The following is a 13,355-nucleotide window of genomic DNA, read 5'->3' as shown; positions in this document are numbered from 1 at the left end:
CAAACCTTATTTATACATCTTGGCCCCAACTGTCAAGCGGCAACGTCAAAACACACGCATTCGGTCCGTATTCCGAAAAAACAATTGGTACGAAACCGAACGTTGCGGTTGTCACGAGTGGAAGGCGAAACACGACAGAAAAACAAAGCAGTTTTCTCTAAATTGTTCGGTGATTCTGTAATCCCTTCTGAACCAAATCAAGCACTAGTGAAATTTGGCCACTCCGCCATCGTCCCCGGACAGACGCCTCGGACCGTTTCTCGTATTTGCTGTTATACCCGGTGGCACTTTTCACGAGTACCTCACCGGCCACGGAGGGTCTGCCACGGAAGCAGCAAAAACACCAATAGAACCATCGGAACGAACCATCAAGGATGTCGGCAGCTGCCTGTACCGCCGTACTGAAGCAAGAGTTCCCATCAATCGACGGGGAACTGCTAACGTATGTGGAAACGGTGCTCCAGAGCAGTGCGGACGAGTTCGAGAACGGTGAGGAGGTGTACGAAGCGGTCGGTGCGATTCTGCACGAGGTGTCACAGGACAAATCCGAGGACGATGTGCGTGACATCTGTGACAAATTCCTACGGCTTTTGAAACCATCGAACGGAACGGTTGGTGTGAATGGGGAAGGCGATGGGGGTGGGGGCGGTGCAGAAAAGCACAAGAAAATTCTGTCCGCTCCCATCAATCTGGGCGAGATGGCAGCCACGCAGGAGGTGGCGAATGACGACATGCACAGCATTTGGGTGGTGCAGCGAGACGACAGCCTTAAGGTGGATAGTAAAAAGCTGGAAAAGGCAGAAGCGAAGCGTCAACAAAAGTTGGAAAAGCGACAAGAAGTGAAGGCGGCAGCCGCCGCAACTGCAGCGACCGTACCGGTGCTCCAGACCGCCACAGCCTCGCAGGTGATTAGTAAAAAGGACAACAAAATGGAATCGAAAGGCACGAACCGTTCGATGGACATTCGAATCGATAACTTCGACGTATCGTTCGGGGACAAAACGTTGCTTCAGAATGCGGATCTACTGTTGGCGGCCGGACGAAGGTATGGTTTCGTTGGGCGCAACGGTCTTGGCAAGACGACACTGCTAAAGATGATCTCCGGCAAGCAGCTGCAAATTCCCAGCCACATATCGGTGCTGCACGTCGAGCAGGAGGTGGTCGGCGATGATACGACCGCGCTGGACAGTGTGCTAGAGGTGGATACGGTTCGGACGGACCTGCTGCAGCGAGAGCGCGAACTAAACCAGCTCGTTGCAGCCGGTTCCACCGAAGCCAATCTGGGCAACGAACTGTCCGAGGTGTACAATCAGCTGCAGACAATCGAAGCGGATAAAGCACCGGCCCGTGCCTCGATCATCCTAAATGGGTTAGGTTTCACGAAAGAAATGCAGGCCCGCGCCACTCGTACCTTTTCCGGCGGTTGGCGTATGCGTTTGGCACTGGCGAGAGCACTCTTCTCCAAACCGGATCTACTGCTGCTGGACGAACCGACCAACATGTTGGACATTAAGGCGATCATCTGGCTGGAGAACTATCTACAGAATTGGCCCACCACTCTGCTGGTAGTGTCGCACGATCGTAACTTCCTCGACACCGTACCGACCGACATACTGTACCTGCACTCGATGCGAATCGAAACGTTCAAGGGCAACTACGAACAATTCGACAAAACGCGCACCGAACGGCACAAGGCACAGAGGCGCGAGTACGAAGCGCAACTGGCCCATCGCAACCACGTGCAGGAGTTTATCGATCGGTTCCGGTACAATGCGAACCGGGCCGCGAGCGTACAATCAAAGATTAAGATGCTGGAAAAGCTGTAAGAGTTTTCGATCTTGAGGAAAGGTAACCGAATCGATGGTAATTGCACGTTTGTTTTCTTCTCTTTTAGCCCCGAACTGAAACCGGTGGAAAAAGAAATTGAAGTGACGCTTAAATTCCCCGAAGTAGAACCACTCAATCCTCCCGTGATGACACTGAACGAGGTGCAGTTTAAGTACAGCGCGGATAAGGTGATATTTACGAGCGTCAATTTGGGTGCTAACCTAGATTCAAGGATATGCATCGTAAGTGGAGAATTTGTACAAGAAACGATCGCCTGATTATGATTAATCAAATTGCTTACCACACACACAGGTCGGTGAAAACGGTGCCGGTAAGACAACACTGCTGAAGATTGTCGTGTCCCTGCTTCAACCGACGGGTGGTTTGGTCCATTTACATCGTGGCCTTCGGCTCGGATACTTCTCCCAGCATCACGTCGACCAGCTCGATATGACGGTCAACAGCGTGGAACTGTTGCAGAATGCGTACCCGGGCAAACCGATAGAAGAGTACCGGCGAGTACTGGGAAGCTTCGGTGTATCTGGTGATCTTGCACTCCAAGTCGTCGCTAGCTTATCCGGAGGTCAAAAATCTCGTGTCGCATTCGCAAAAATGTGTATGGGCCGACCGAATTTCCTGGTGCTGGACGAACCGACGAATCATCTCGACATCGAAACGATTGAAGCGCTTGGAAAAGCGATCAACAAATACAGCGTAAGGAGAAACTTTTTTTCTTTATATCAATGTTTACAATGTTAATTACAATAATTACAATGTTCTTCTCTTCTTGCCGGTTTCAGGGCGGTGTAATTCTAGTGTCTCACGACGAGCGATTGATTCGTATGATTTGCAAAGAGTTGTGGGTTTGCGGTGACGGTACAGTGAAGAGCATCGAGGGAGGCTTTGACGAATACCGCAAGATTGTCGAGCGTGAGCTGGAAGCGTTGGCTGCCTAATGAAAACAATAATCCTCAACCTTTCTACTCCCATCCCGTACTTGCAAAGCCTTGCTATTATATGCTACCCTTTGTTCACACTAAAAAAGTTTCACAATGCTTTTCGTATTGAAAAAAAGCCAAACCTGGGACACCCACACATTCATTTGCCTAGCAACGATGTGCAATTTTCACTGTTTATGTTTTTCCTGTAGTACATTGTTTCCTCTCTTAGTTTACTTCCTACGAACAAACCTCCCCACGGGGTGTGCGTTTTTCGGCCTACTTAAGTGTATTAAGTTGACTCGTTGCGGGCTACATAAAGTGCTGAGATGGGAATGGGAAACTGATGCACACACTAGATCAAAAAACGTAATATAAAATTGTTTATAATAACAGCAAACAGAAAATGTAAATTTCAATACAAAATAAGACAATATGCCGAAGATACGCTTACGAAGATAACGAAAGATACGAAGTAGGTTCTACCAGAAATTAACGCTCATTATTCCTTCTGGTCGATCGATACGGCCCTCGGTTAAAATTTTCTTTATGAGCCCTTCCAGCCGTGCCTTCGGTCCACCCGTATCGATGCGGTTCAGTGCAGTCATGTAGTCACCCTGCAGCACCTGTAACACTTTAATGAATTGCTTCCCATACGCAGCGTGCAGATCCGAACCGGCCGTCTGCAGAAATTCAGCTATCAGCGTTGCGCAGATGTCGGGCTGCGGGAATCGGTTCAGTATGTTCGTTAACCACCGCCAACCATACTCGAGTCCATGCGGATGGGGCGTTGCATCGTCCTTACGCGGCACGGTAATGATGACAGCTGCATAGAGCCTCGCTAAACCGGACATTCGCTTCAGATATTGGTCCTGCTTTTCGAGCACGCCACCGTCCGCGAATCGATAGCCAAGGGTTTTGAGAAAATCTTCCTGACTTTGGCCTTCGTGCTGGGGTAGATAGTACGGCACCAGGTAAGGACACTCACGGTGCAGATACGCGAGGAAGAACCGTCCAAAGTCGGGAAATCGTTGCCAAAGGGCGACTGCGATGGCGGCCACCGGAAAGGCGGCACTTGCGTTACTGGAAATACTCGTGTCCGCTTGACTCTACAAGAAGAAACGAAATCTTTTGGCATTATCTATCTCAAAAATGAATTCTACTGTTTTGCATCTTACCACAAACTTTTTCGCTAGAAGCATCGTACAGTACGTCCGTCCGAGTGGATGTCCATTGATGGACACCATTCCATCACCAGCCTTAACGTTCTGGCCACTAAGTAGAGCCGCCAGCTTGCTGTACTTATCGATGAAATGCTCCCGATTGACGGCGGATATGGCGTTCACCGGAACATTGATCGCCTTTTGACAGTTGAAACGATACGTTTTCATGGAGGGATCGTCCATCAGTTGCTTTACCGCCGTTTGGTGTTGTTCGTAAAAGCTTTTAATTTCATTGTAAAACTGCAAACACTCTGGCGAAACCGGCTGAAAGAAAGGTTCATTTTCTGCTGCCTGTGTAGTTGGTGCTGCTGGTTGTGTTACATCAATCGCACTATCGGTACTATCGGTTGGTTTTGGATCGGTTTGAGACTGCTCCTGAGCTGCTGGAGCTGGTGTTTCCGACGCTTTCGCTTGTTGCAATTTCTCCTGCTCTTGTTGCTGCTTCTGACTGGTTTCGATTTGTGTCAATATTTCCGTCACTTCCGCATTTACCTGATCCAGCAGCTTGCAGTAATCCGTTGCCTGATCGACCTCCGTTTGGCTAACTTCCTGGTTGGCATTTATCGTTTGCAGCAGCTGCTCAAAGTCCTTCTGTAACATCCGGACCGCTTTTTTCTGGTTGGTGAATTTCGTTGCATGCTGTACACCGATCACGGTCAGTGCTTTGGTGAACGTTTCCGTACCCAGCCGAAATTGTCCGATGTGTTGCCGTATCGTATCTAGCAGCTGTGCTTTTCTGCGTATCTCCTCCTGGCGCCGTTTTAACTGCGCTTGGATGTCGCTTAATCTTCTATTTTCCTGCTCAATTTCTGCCTGCCTTCGGGCCGATGCTTCCTGAGCTAACCGTTCCTGTTCTTTGATGACGTTTAGTAAGCGTTGCTCGGTATCCTTTTCCTTGCGGGCAGCCTTTAGGGCTGCTTCTTGTAGGTTTTTGGCAAGCTGTGCTTCACGTTCCTCATCGGCTTGCCGAATTTTAGTTTGCCGTTCGGCAAGGGTCTTTTGCACATTCGCCAACCTCTGCCGCTCAATATCCTGTTGACGCAATTTCAACTGTACCGCGGCACAATCCGTCACTTCGGCGTGGGTGATGGATGCAAATTGTGATGTGGTGAGTTTCTTCTTTTCCGCTGACTTTGGCGTACCGTACGTGCTAGCACCTTCATTCGAGACGTTTGGGTCATTTTCCTTGATAGTATCATCCGAGCTTTCCACGGGCTTTACGGGTGACTTTTCGATGCTTTTCTTCCTGCAAAGGTCAACACAATCAGGACCAATGGTACGTTCCTTAATGTGTGGGGATAATTTAGCAGCATTCCTTAGTGCAGAGATTTTCATAGAATCAAACCCGGACAGAAGATCTTCGATGTTCAACTGTGGAAAAACGTAGGCGAAGTTTTAAGACTTGTTATTTAAAGAAAGCGACAATCATTGCACATACATTATGCTTAGAGGCCATGGTATTGTAAAACTTTTTCCTTTAACTATAGCGCAACAATATCTCGTTTCAAAGCTACGCAACCAAACGCGGAAAAACAAAATAACACCCTGCTTGTTTGTGTACGGTTCTTCTTCTTTTTCCACGACTCTTTTGACAGCCGCCGTTATCGCGAATGTCAAATTCGGTCGACATTAGTCGACATAGAAAAAGGAATGGTTTTGAACTGCTTTTCTCGAGGACCATGATTGTTGAATATCAATAAATTGCATACGTAAAGTGAGCACAAACATTCTGAAATCGAATTCCATTATCACATCAAAGTTTTTAATATAAATTTATTGAGAATCTTTTAAATCTCGACCACGTGCACAACATACACCTTGACATTGTTTACGTTGCTAGTGCATGACGTTTGGTTAAAAATGTATCACACAAAAAGTGTGCGCGCGTACGAAAGCCGGTGATTTTACCAATTAATACAATTGCGCAAAATATCAACCATGGAACAGCAAAGTGAAATTTACGATTATCTTCGCTCGGTGGACTGTTGCAGAGTGTGCTGTTTACGGTTTCTAAAGGGCACGAAAGAAGAATTTATCGATATTGATGCTGCTTTGCTCAAGGTTTGTTTCATGTGACGAAAGTGTTATGTCCGGTGCGATAAGATTGTTTTTACTAAAGTGTGATTTTCCCTCTCTTATAGCGTGGCCTCGAACCTGCCGTTGAAGAAAATGGACATCAGAAGGTGAAAAAGCTTAAAGGAAACGTTTGCATTGCTTGCCTGGGGCTGTTTGATCTGGACCGAATTGCCACGCTAGCCTGTGAAGTGAAGGAAAATGCGAACTATCAACAATACCAGTGTGAAGCGGGATTTCTCACCTCCATCTCGTTACCGATAGTGCTACATCTGAGGCAGCTTGCACTATGGTTCGATATGTTGGACCGGTTTCCACAAGTATTCTCCGTCGCCAATACTCCCGACATAGCGGTGAAGGACGCGCTGAAGATGATTATTATACACCAGCTCGAACAAACACTCGGTAAACCATTTTCCGTAGATGGTGTGATGGTAAATGTACCGTACAGCTACGTCAAGGAACAGGATGAGCTGGCCACGCTAGAGCTAATCAGTCCGGGTGTGTTTGCAAAAAGGAAAACTAACAAGCACACCAAGAAGGAGTTTATATCTAGAAATGCATTTGAAAAACATTTCACACCGGCTGCTATAAATACGGATAGGTTCCGGAAACATTATGCGGTACCTCCAGTTTCCACGGAGAATGTGGGATTGGTGCGCGGAGAGCTCTCATTTACCGGGCCAACCATTTTTCTTGCCGGGCGGTACAATAAGTTTTCCCGCGAACTTAGCCAAACGCCCTGGGTAATCGATGGCAAGCGAAAGATGGAGGGCAGTGTGCAGGAAACGATTGCTGCTAGCGTTGCACCACATTTCGGCGTTTCGGACGAACAGCTAATCTTTTCCTCCAGCGGACGAGAAGACGTCGATGTGCGGTGCCTTGGGGAAGGCCGCCCTTTCGTGTTGGAGATTCTCGATGCAAAAACGGATCAACTGCCCGAGGAAGTAGCGATCGCGATGGAGCATCAGGTAGGAACGTCAAACACGGTAGCAATAAGAGATATCCAGCTGGTGAAGCGCGAAGATCTGGTACATATAAGAGGTAGCGAAGAGGACAAACGGAAGTTTTACCGTGCCCTCTGCGTCACGGTGGAACCTGTGACGGAGGAGATGGTTCAAAAGCTACGCATAAACGAACCGTTCGTTTTGCAACAGGTTACACCGTTGAGGGTGCTGCACAGGAGAACACTACTGGCAAGGCCCAGGACAGTGTACAGCGTGCATGCGTTTGCTTGCCGTGACAATCCGCATGCAATGGTGGTTGACATTGTTTCACAGGCCGGTACGTATATAAAGGAGCTGGTGCACAGTGATTTTGGTCGCACGGGACCAAGCTTTCGAAGCATCATAGGGACGGCAATCGATATACATGCGCTCGATGTGATGGCAATTGATTTGGATTGGCCTAAGAAGCTGCGACGATGAGAACGGAACAATATACTAAACACAGACAGCGTAAATTTGATATCTTTTCTATACTTCTATTATAACATAATTGTGCGAGAAAGAAAGCATCACTTTTCCCAATTCATATCTTAGATTCTATACTGTAAATAGTAAAACATTTAAGACATAGCCAAACACATGCATGTTATGTATCATTTTATAATTTCTGTAGCTTAATCTCGCATTGTTGTTTATGTAGTGTGCTATTCAACTTCATACGCTTTCAATTAAATTGTAAATAGTGCTTCCTACATTGTTGATCAGTAAGATCGTCGCAATTCCTTTCACTGCCATACTTTAAAATAACCCATATCAGATTAGTTACCCTTTCTAGTTACGTATAAAACAGCACACCACACCATTTAGTCCACGTAGAAGGACACGAACCTACTCCATGTGCACAAACACACCTAAGGGCAACTTCTGCTATGATACTCACTTTATAGTGATTAATTAAGAGTCCATTGAACGGGTTAAGCATTGATCCGATAGGGTTACTGCTCACAGCATAAAAGCGCCCCGATATCCTTAACAATCAAATCCCACCGGGTGTGGTTAGAAGAATTACGCTCGTCCCTATGCCCATACTCACGTCCCTGTAAGCCGTGACACTTGTTCCCCTTGTTCTCGCTGTTTAAACGATTGTGTAAACACAACTGGCGTCGGAAATCCAGCCCAGAGCCCCGGAGGTATTATTGGTATTTGATGATTTGCAGGACTTGACAGAGGCTTTCCGATGGTCGAGCCCACCGAACTCGTCTCTCCAGCGACTCGAAATCAACCATTTCCAGCTGAAAATGGAAGAAAATGAAAAACAGTAGACGATAATTATCACAACGCTCCAGAAGCAATCGATACCCTGCAATACCTCGTCGCAAGGATCTAGCTCACGGTCAAGCGTATTGATAAACCGTTCCGAAAACGCAACAATGCCACACCACGTCCTAAAGTCTATCTGCAGCTCGTGGAACGGATCATAATTCAGCTCCAGCAACTCCCGAATAGCCGCAATCCGTTCCGGCGTACCGTGAAATCCCAGTGCCTCGTGGAGCGCTTTGTCGAAACAATTCATCGGTATGTATCTGGTGACGTCCGCCAACAGATTCCGCGTGCTATCTACCTCGATCGGTCCCGTTTCCGTTTCGGGCAGTGAGTCACTGTCAATGCTTTCCAGCACACCGGACGCTTTCGGTTCCTCTCGGGGTAGATTACGCGCAAAGATCCGATGGTACAGTTGCTTCCGATCATCACTCAGCACAACGTAATCGTGCAGGTACTCTATCGGGGTCATACCTGAAAGAGGGAGACAAACTGGTTCAGTACGATTGTCAAGCTTACGACCAGAAGTAAAATTGTTGGAAATTCTTCGCAAAGGTGGAATTATTATTGGAGAGTAGAGTAGAGTCACGGTTACGATACAATACGGGTCAACTTCCGGGTATCGATAGGCAGCTCGAAACGCGCTGAAGATCTAGAGTACTTCCGGGGCAGATCGATCCACTTCTCGTAGTCAACGTCACTGAGCTGTTTGGCTGATCGCTGCAGAGTCCTTACGGCTTCGGTTTGAAAGTTTAGCCGGTCCATCGTTGCTGTACGAAACGCTTCCCGGATGGCGCGCCCTTTCTGTCGAAGAAGAAGTAGGGGGGATGTGTTAGTCGTCTGTAATGTCTCTCCCAAGAAACAGCAGATCCTACTGACATAGCGCTCAAAGATCATCTCGACGATGTCAATGTTCAGACCCCGGCGTAGCAACCCCAGCGATTCATCGTCCAGGAAACAATCCTCCTCGGCTGGCTGCCCCACCCCGTCCTGATTGGCACCCGCACCGAAACCGGCCGGAGGTGTTAGGTCCTGCGCTAGGCAGAGCAGGTTCTTCCCCGTCGGCACTAGCGACGGCCGGGCCGAGTAGTTCGGCGAGTCCGGATCAATTTTGGCGATCTGCGTTTCCGGATCCTGGTTCGGCACGAAGCTGATCGTTTGCGTCAGCTGTTTGGACTTTTTGCGCCGCTTACCGCGCCGCCTCGGTGGGTCCTCTTCCCCATCGTCCATCGCGTTGATACAGGTCATCGGTTGTGGCGGCGCCCGGCCAGATCCGGGCTCGGTATCGGATTCGCCACGCAGCTTCATGTCCTCCGCGCCGCCAATCCCCGCGGTACGTCCGGTATCGTCCGCGACGGCCGACTGGGCCGCGGGCCCACCACCTGCTCCAACGCCGCCGCCGCCGGGCCCGGTAGGACCGGTTCCCCGCTCGCCGGTACCGCCGTACCCGAGCGCTAAGCCACCAACACCGCCTCCACCACCACCACCACCACCACCGTCATGCAGCTGGCTCGGGCTCAGCTCGGAAGACGCGTTCCAGTAGAGCGTCTCCTGGCTGTGGCTGCGGCGCAGGTCCAGTATCAGCTGTTTCCGCTCCTGCCCGTTGGCGGTCTGCGGTTCCGGCGTGACGCACCGGCGCGCCAGATGCGAACCGCCCACACTGGCACGCGTTCGACCGCTGGCCACCGTCGGTGTCGGCGTCAGCGGTCTCGAATCCGTGTCCGTGTAGCGCCGAAAAAATTCCTCCGGCACGTGGTCCGGTAGTTCGGTGCTGTCACCCGGCAGCGCCTTGCCGTCCGCATCGACCAGTGCCGCACCGGTACGATCCATCATCGCCGCTGTGGCCGCGCCCGCCGGCCCACCATGCCCGTGCAAATTAGCCACCTTGGCCTCCGTGATCCAGGCGTCCTTTGCCAGTCGGACCACATTTTTCACCTCCTGCGCCGCCGGATGATTGCACAGCACCGAGCAGCCTTTCGAGTAGGGGTTGTACAAACCGCCGAAGGGTCGCAATGCCAACGGCACCTGGCGCGTAATGGCACACGGGGCCAGTATGGCGGGATCGAACTCCTTCTTCGGACGCACGATGCGCTTCCGCGGGGAAGCGATCAATCCCGTCTTCGTGGTGATGTTCATCTGGAAGGTGAAAGGTAAGTGAATAAACTTTCAACACTTAAATCAAATTACAACAGAACGGATGAAGAGTGCAAACGATTCGCTGTATTGCTGCTTCCGAAAGCGAATGAAAATTTGATGTTTGACTACACCAATTGCGGTTACCATGGGCTACCAGGAACGCGTTGCCATAGGAAGTGTAAGCAAGCGTAGTTGATTGATTCAGTTTATGTGGGTTTGACACATAAACAGAATTCTTGGGTTTAAATGAGAGAGTAGGATGTATTTTTGAATTCTCCTCAAGTTGGGCTGTTATGTGTTAATCCACCTCTGGATTAAACTCCGAGAGGACCCTTAGCGGAAAGATTGTTACTACCTAACTAGTGGTAGTGATAGTCGCACTATGAGTTCCTCTTAGTCATCTTGAAGAAGGGATCCCAACTGGTCCTATTTCGTCTGCCGCTAAATCAATCAAGATCTTCAGATTCTCAGGTGTTGTGGATGACTCGCCTCTGGTGTAGATGTACCTGTCCTATCTTCTGGGACTTATTCCAAATTATTAAGTTCAACGGACAAAGTCGAAATCTAATTTGAATTAGAACTTGAATGTGCGTAGGTAGATCTGGAAATCTTCGAATTTACTGGATCTTGCTCACAAAGAACTTCTGGTTGATCTGAACTGTGGCAAGGTATATCTGATATCTTCTAGATCTTGATCTGATAAGTATGTCAGACGAGAAAGCTTTGAAAGTTATCGATGTCAGCTTGCAAAAATACCAGCAAGAGCTGATAATTCCTGGATATTCTGGAACTTTGATTTATCATGGAATCTTATGAAAGAATGTTTGCAAAATATTACAATTCTTATCCCTTTTCTCGTATAATATATAATTATGCTCTAACGAACTTCACAATTGAAGATTAATGATTGAAAATGAAATTATTATAAACCTTAAGGTCTCAAACAGGGGCAATAATGACAAATGTTTTTTATTTATTGTCCATTTAATGGGCACCACCGATCCGTTAGGGAAATAATTTCATTAAATTTCACCGAGGGCAATCAATCTAAATCTCTCTCTTTGCCGCTGAAGGTGTTGAACAGTGTTGCGTACCACCCAGAATGGGACAGTTTCATAACAACATAGGCGACCGAGAAAATCACGGTAAATACTAAACGGTAAGATGATGCATCGCACCACAAACCCATCGTCAACTCCTTCGTAACGACAGGCCTGTCGGCAGATCGGGCCCGTACCAGATCGACCGACCAATCCTCCGCCACCGGTATCAATCAAAAACGGATAATCCAATTCATGTGTCCAGAAGGCTATGCTAAATCACGGTTTAACACACACACACCGAGCTGGAACGAGAGGAACAAGCGCCATAAACAGCGGAAAGAATATGGTTATGGTGGGCGTTTTAAAATTGCCCATAAAAAGACACCCGTGATGGGGTGGGGTGGGGTGATAGGATCGCTTTTTTATTTATTTATTTATAAAGCCATCCTTGGGGGAAACTGTGTACAGCAACAACTTCATTCAGCTACACTTTCACTTTTCACACAAGGGATGGGTTTTGCCGGTCTCGGGGTAAAACTCGTGCAAGGCTTCAATTTTCCGCCTTTTTCCGGTTCCCGCCAATCACGCCTCGCTGGTGATGTCCTTCTCAACCTCCAACACCCATCTTTGCCTACCCCCTTTGCTAGTGGTGGTTTAATTTTGAACGCAATTAATCTTCATTATGTCTCCGCGACTGGAATCTCCGCCGCGTCAACATGGTGTGAGAAGGCGATGCGAGGAGGATACACGAACACGGGGTGGACAGCCGAGACCGAATCAAAAACGCAAAAGTCATCACGGTTCCCTCTTTTTCTCTCCGAAGAAAAAACGGATATCTTTGCAATTTAAATGTAACATTGTGAGCAGCAAACGGGGTAACGAAACGTGGCACGAGTGATTGAGCGTGCCTTCGCGGGATTTAATGTGGTTTACGGGAGAACGCACTACGGATTTACAGAAACAACCAAGGAGAGTGGGTATATTTAGCTCTTAAATTAATTTACATTTACCCCATTTTGTGAAGGGTGAAAAGAAATGAACCATTTTCGAAAACAAACAACAAACTTTAAGCTTTCCCATGTTGGGAATCGTACCGGCGTGCGTATTTGCTAAAGAGTGTGTAGTAAGCCGACTACGAAGGTGTAAACTATGTGCCGGAAATCAATTTTCATAGGATTACAGTACAAGGTTTTATCAGAACGAGGGAACAGTTGGTTTCTTCCAGCAAGTAGGGTAGCAAGAATCTGCTTAGGGGACGGTTCGCACGTCTGCACACTTGTAGGAGTTAATGGGTGACACACTCAGCGGGAGCGGTCCGCCATCGAGACCATCCAATAAACGGCGTATCTTGTAAGCACAAGGCAATAAGATCAAGCCGATAACCGAAGAGGAAGAGGAAGGATTTGTAATCCTGCCAACGGCGGTGGCAACCAAGCTAATAAAGTTAACTACCCACGTGGTGCTCCCGGTTGTCATGGTGATATACAGCCAACCATGCAGACATTTGCTGGCGTACTAGTACAACGGGAAGTTTGTCTGTTTGTTCATCGAGGGGAAGGCCATTTAACGATTCGATACAGATCATCAATCGAGATGAGGATTGGAAGGAATGCTTGAAATGATACGCTGCAGGCGATGTGGGAATTGGTTGACAAATGCTATAAATACAGCAATTAGCTATTTAAATTTACACTTTAGCGATGTGCGATACGTTTAATGGAGGCAATATTCATCGTTTGGTTGTGATACAAACGCTTAAAGCATGGGCTTATATGAACGGGTTTATTTGGCATCAACAGCACCTCAAACTTTAAGAATACGCAGATCTTTCTTAGAGCAATGGCCTAA

At 48.1% G+C, this 13,355-nt stretch overlaps 4 protein-coding genes across 5 annotated transcripts; 2 read left to right on the top strand and 2 right to left on the bottom strand.

Moving 5' to 3' along the window:
* Positions 1 to 101: 101 nt before the first annotated feature.
* LOC128299497 (ATP-binding cassette sub-family F member 3) lies at positions 102 to 2,840 on the top strand. 2 transcript variants are annotated; one of them, XM_053035484.1, is made up of 5 exons: positions 102 to 615; positions 655 to 1,822; positions 1,895 to 2,069; positions 2,140 to 2,541; positions 2,628 to 2,840. In XM_053035484.1, the coding sequence occupies exons 1-5, from the start codon at positions 375 to 377 to the stop codon at positions 2,781 to 2,783; spliced, it is 2,142 nt and encodes a 713-aa protein (XP_052891444.1). In that variant the 5' UTR covers positions 102 to 374; the 3' UTR covers positions 2,784 to 2,840. The 2 variants fall into 2 exon arrangements, with proteins under 2 accessions (XP_052891444.1, XP_052891442.1); XM_053035482.1 differs by having other exon boundaries at positions 102 to 1,822.
* A 371-nt stretch (positions 2,841 to 3,211) lies between these two features.
* Positions 3,212 to 5,444, bottom strand: LOC128299499 (mRNA export factor Gle1). Its single transcript, XM_053035486.1, has 3 exons — positions 5,427 to 5,444; positions 3,944 to 5,359; positions 3,212 to 3,874 (listed from the first exon to the last, which is right to left on the bottom strand). The coding sequence occupies exons 1-3, from the start codon at positions 5,442 to 5,444 to the stop codon at positions 3,248 to 3,250; spliced, it is 2,061 nt and encodes a 686-aa protein (XP_052891446.1). The 3' UTR covers positions 3,212 to 3,247.
* Positions 5,445 to 5,851: 407 nt separating this feature from the next.
* LOC128299501 (putative tRNA pseudouridine synthase Pus10) lies at positions 5,852 to 7,779 on the top strand. The gene is made up of 2 exons (XM_053035488.1): positions 5,852 to 6,049; positions 6,130 to 7,779. Exons 1-2 carry the CDS (start codon positions 5,927 to 5,929, stop codon positions 7,486 to 7,488), a joined length of 1,482 nt encoding a protein of 493 aa, XP_052891448.1. The 5' UTR covers positions 5,852 to 5,926; the 3' UTR covers positions 7,489 to 7,779.
* Positions 7,780 to 8,143: 364 nt separating this feature from the next.
* Positions 8,144 to 10,464, bottom strand: LOC128299498 (uncharacterized). The gene is made up of 3 exons (XM_053035485.1): positions 9,208 to 10,464; positions 8,934 to 9,132; positions 8,144 to 8,802 (listed from the first exon to the last, which is right to left on the bottom strand). The coding sequence occupies exons 1-3, from the start codon at positions 10,462 to 10,464 to the stop codon at positions 8,144 to 8,146; spliced, it is 2,115 nt and encodes a 704-aa protein (XP_052891445.1).
* Between the last annotated feature and the right edge of the window lie 2,891 nt (positions 10,465 to 13,355).

Source organism: Anopheles moucheti, chromosome 2 (genome assembly GCF_943734755.1).
Source record: "Anopheles moucheti chromosome 2, idAnoMoucSN_F20_07, whole genome shotgun sequence".
NCBI lineage: Eukaryota > Metazoa > Arthropoda > Insecta > Diptera > Culicidae > Anopheles > Anopheles moucheti.
The sequence above is the reverse complement of the archived record's forward strand: the minus strand, read 5'-3'. Positions and strand labels throughout refer to the sequence as shown.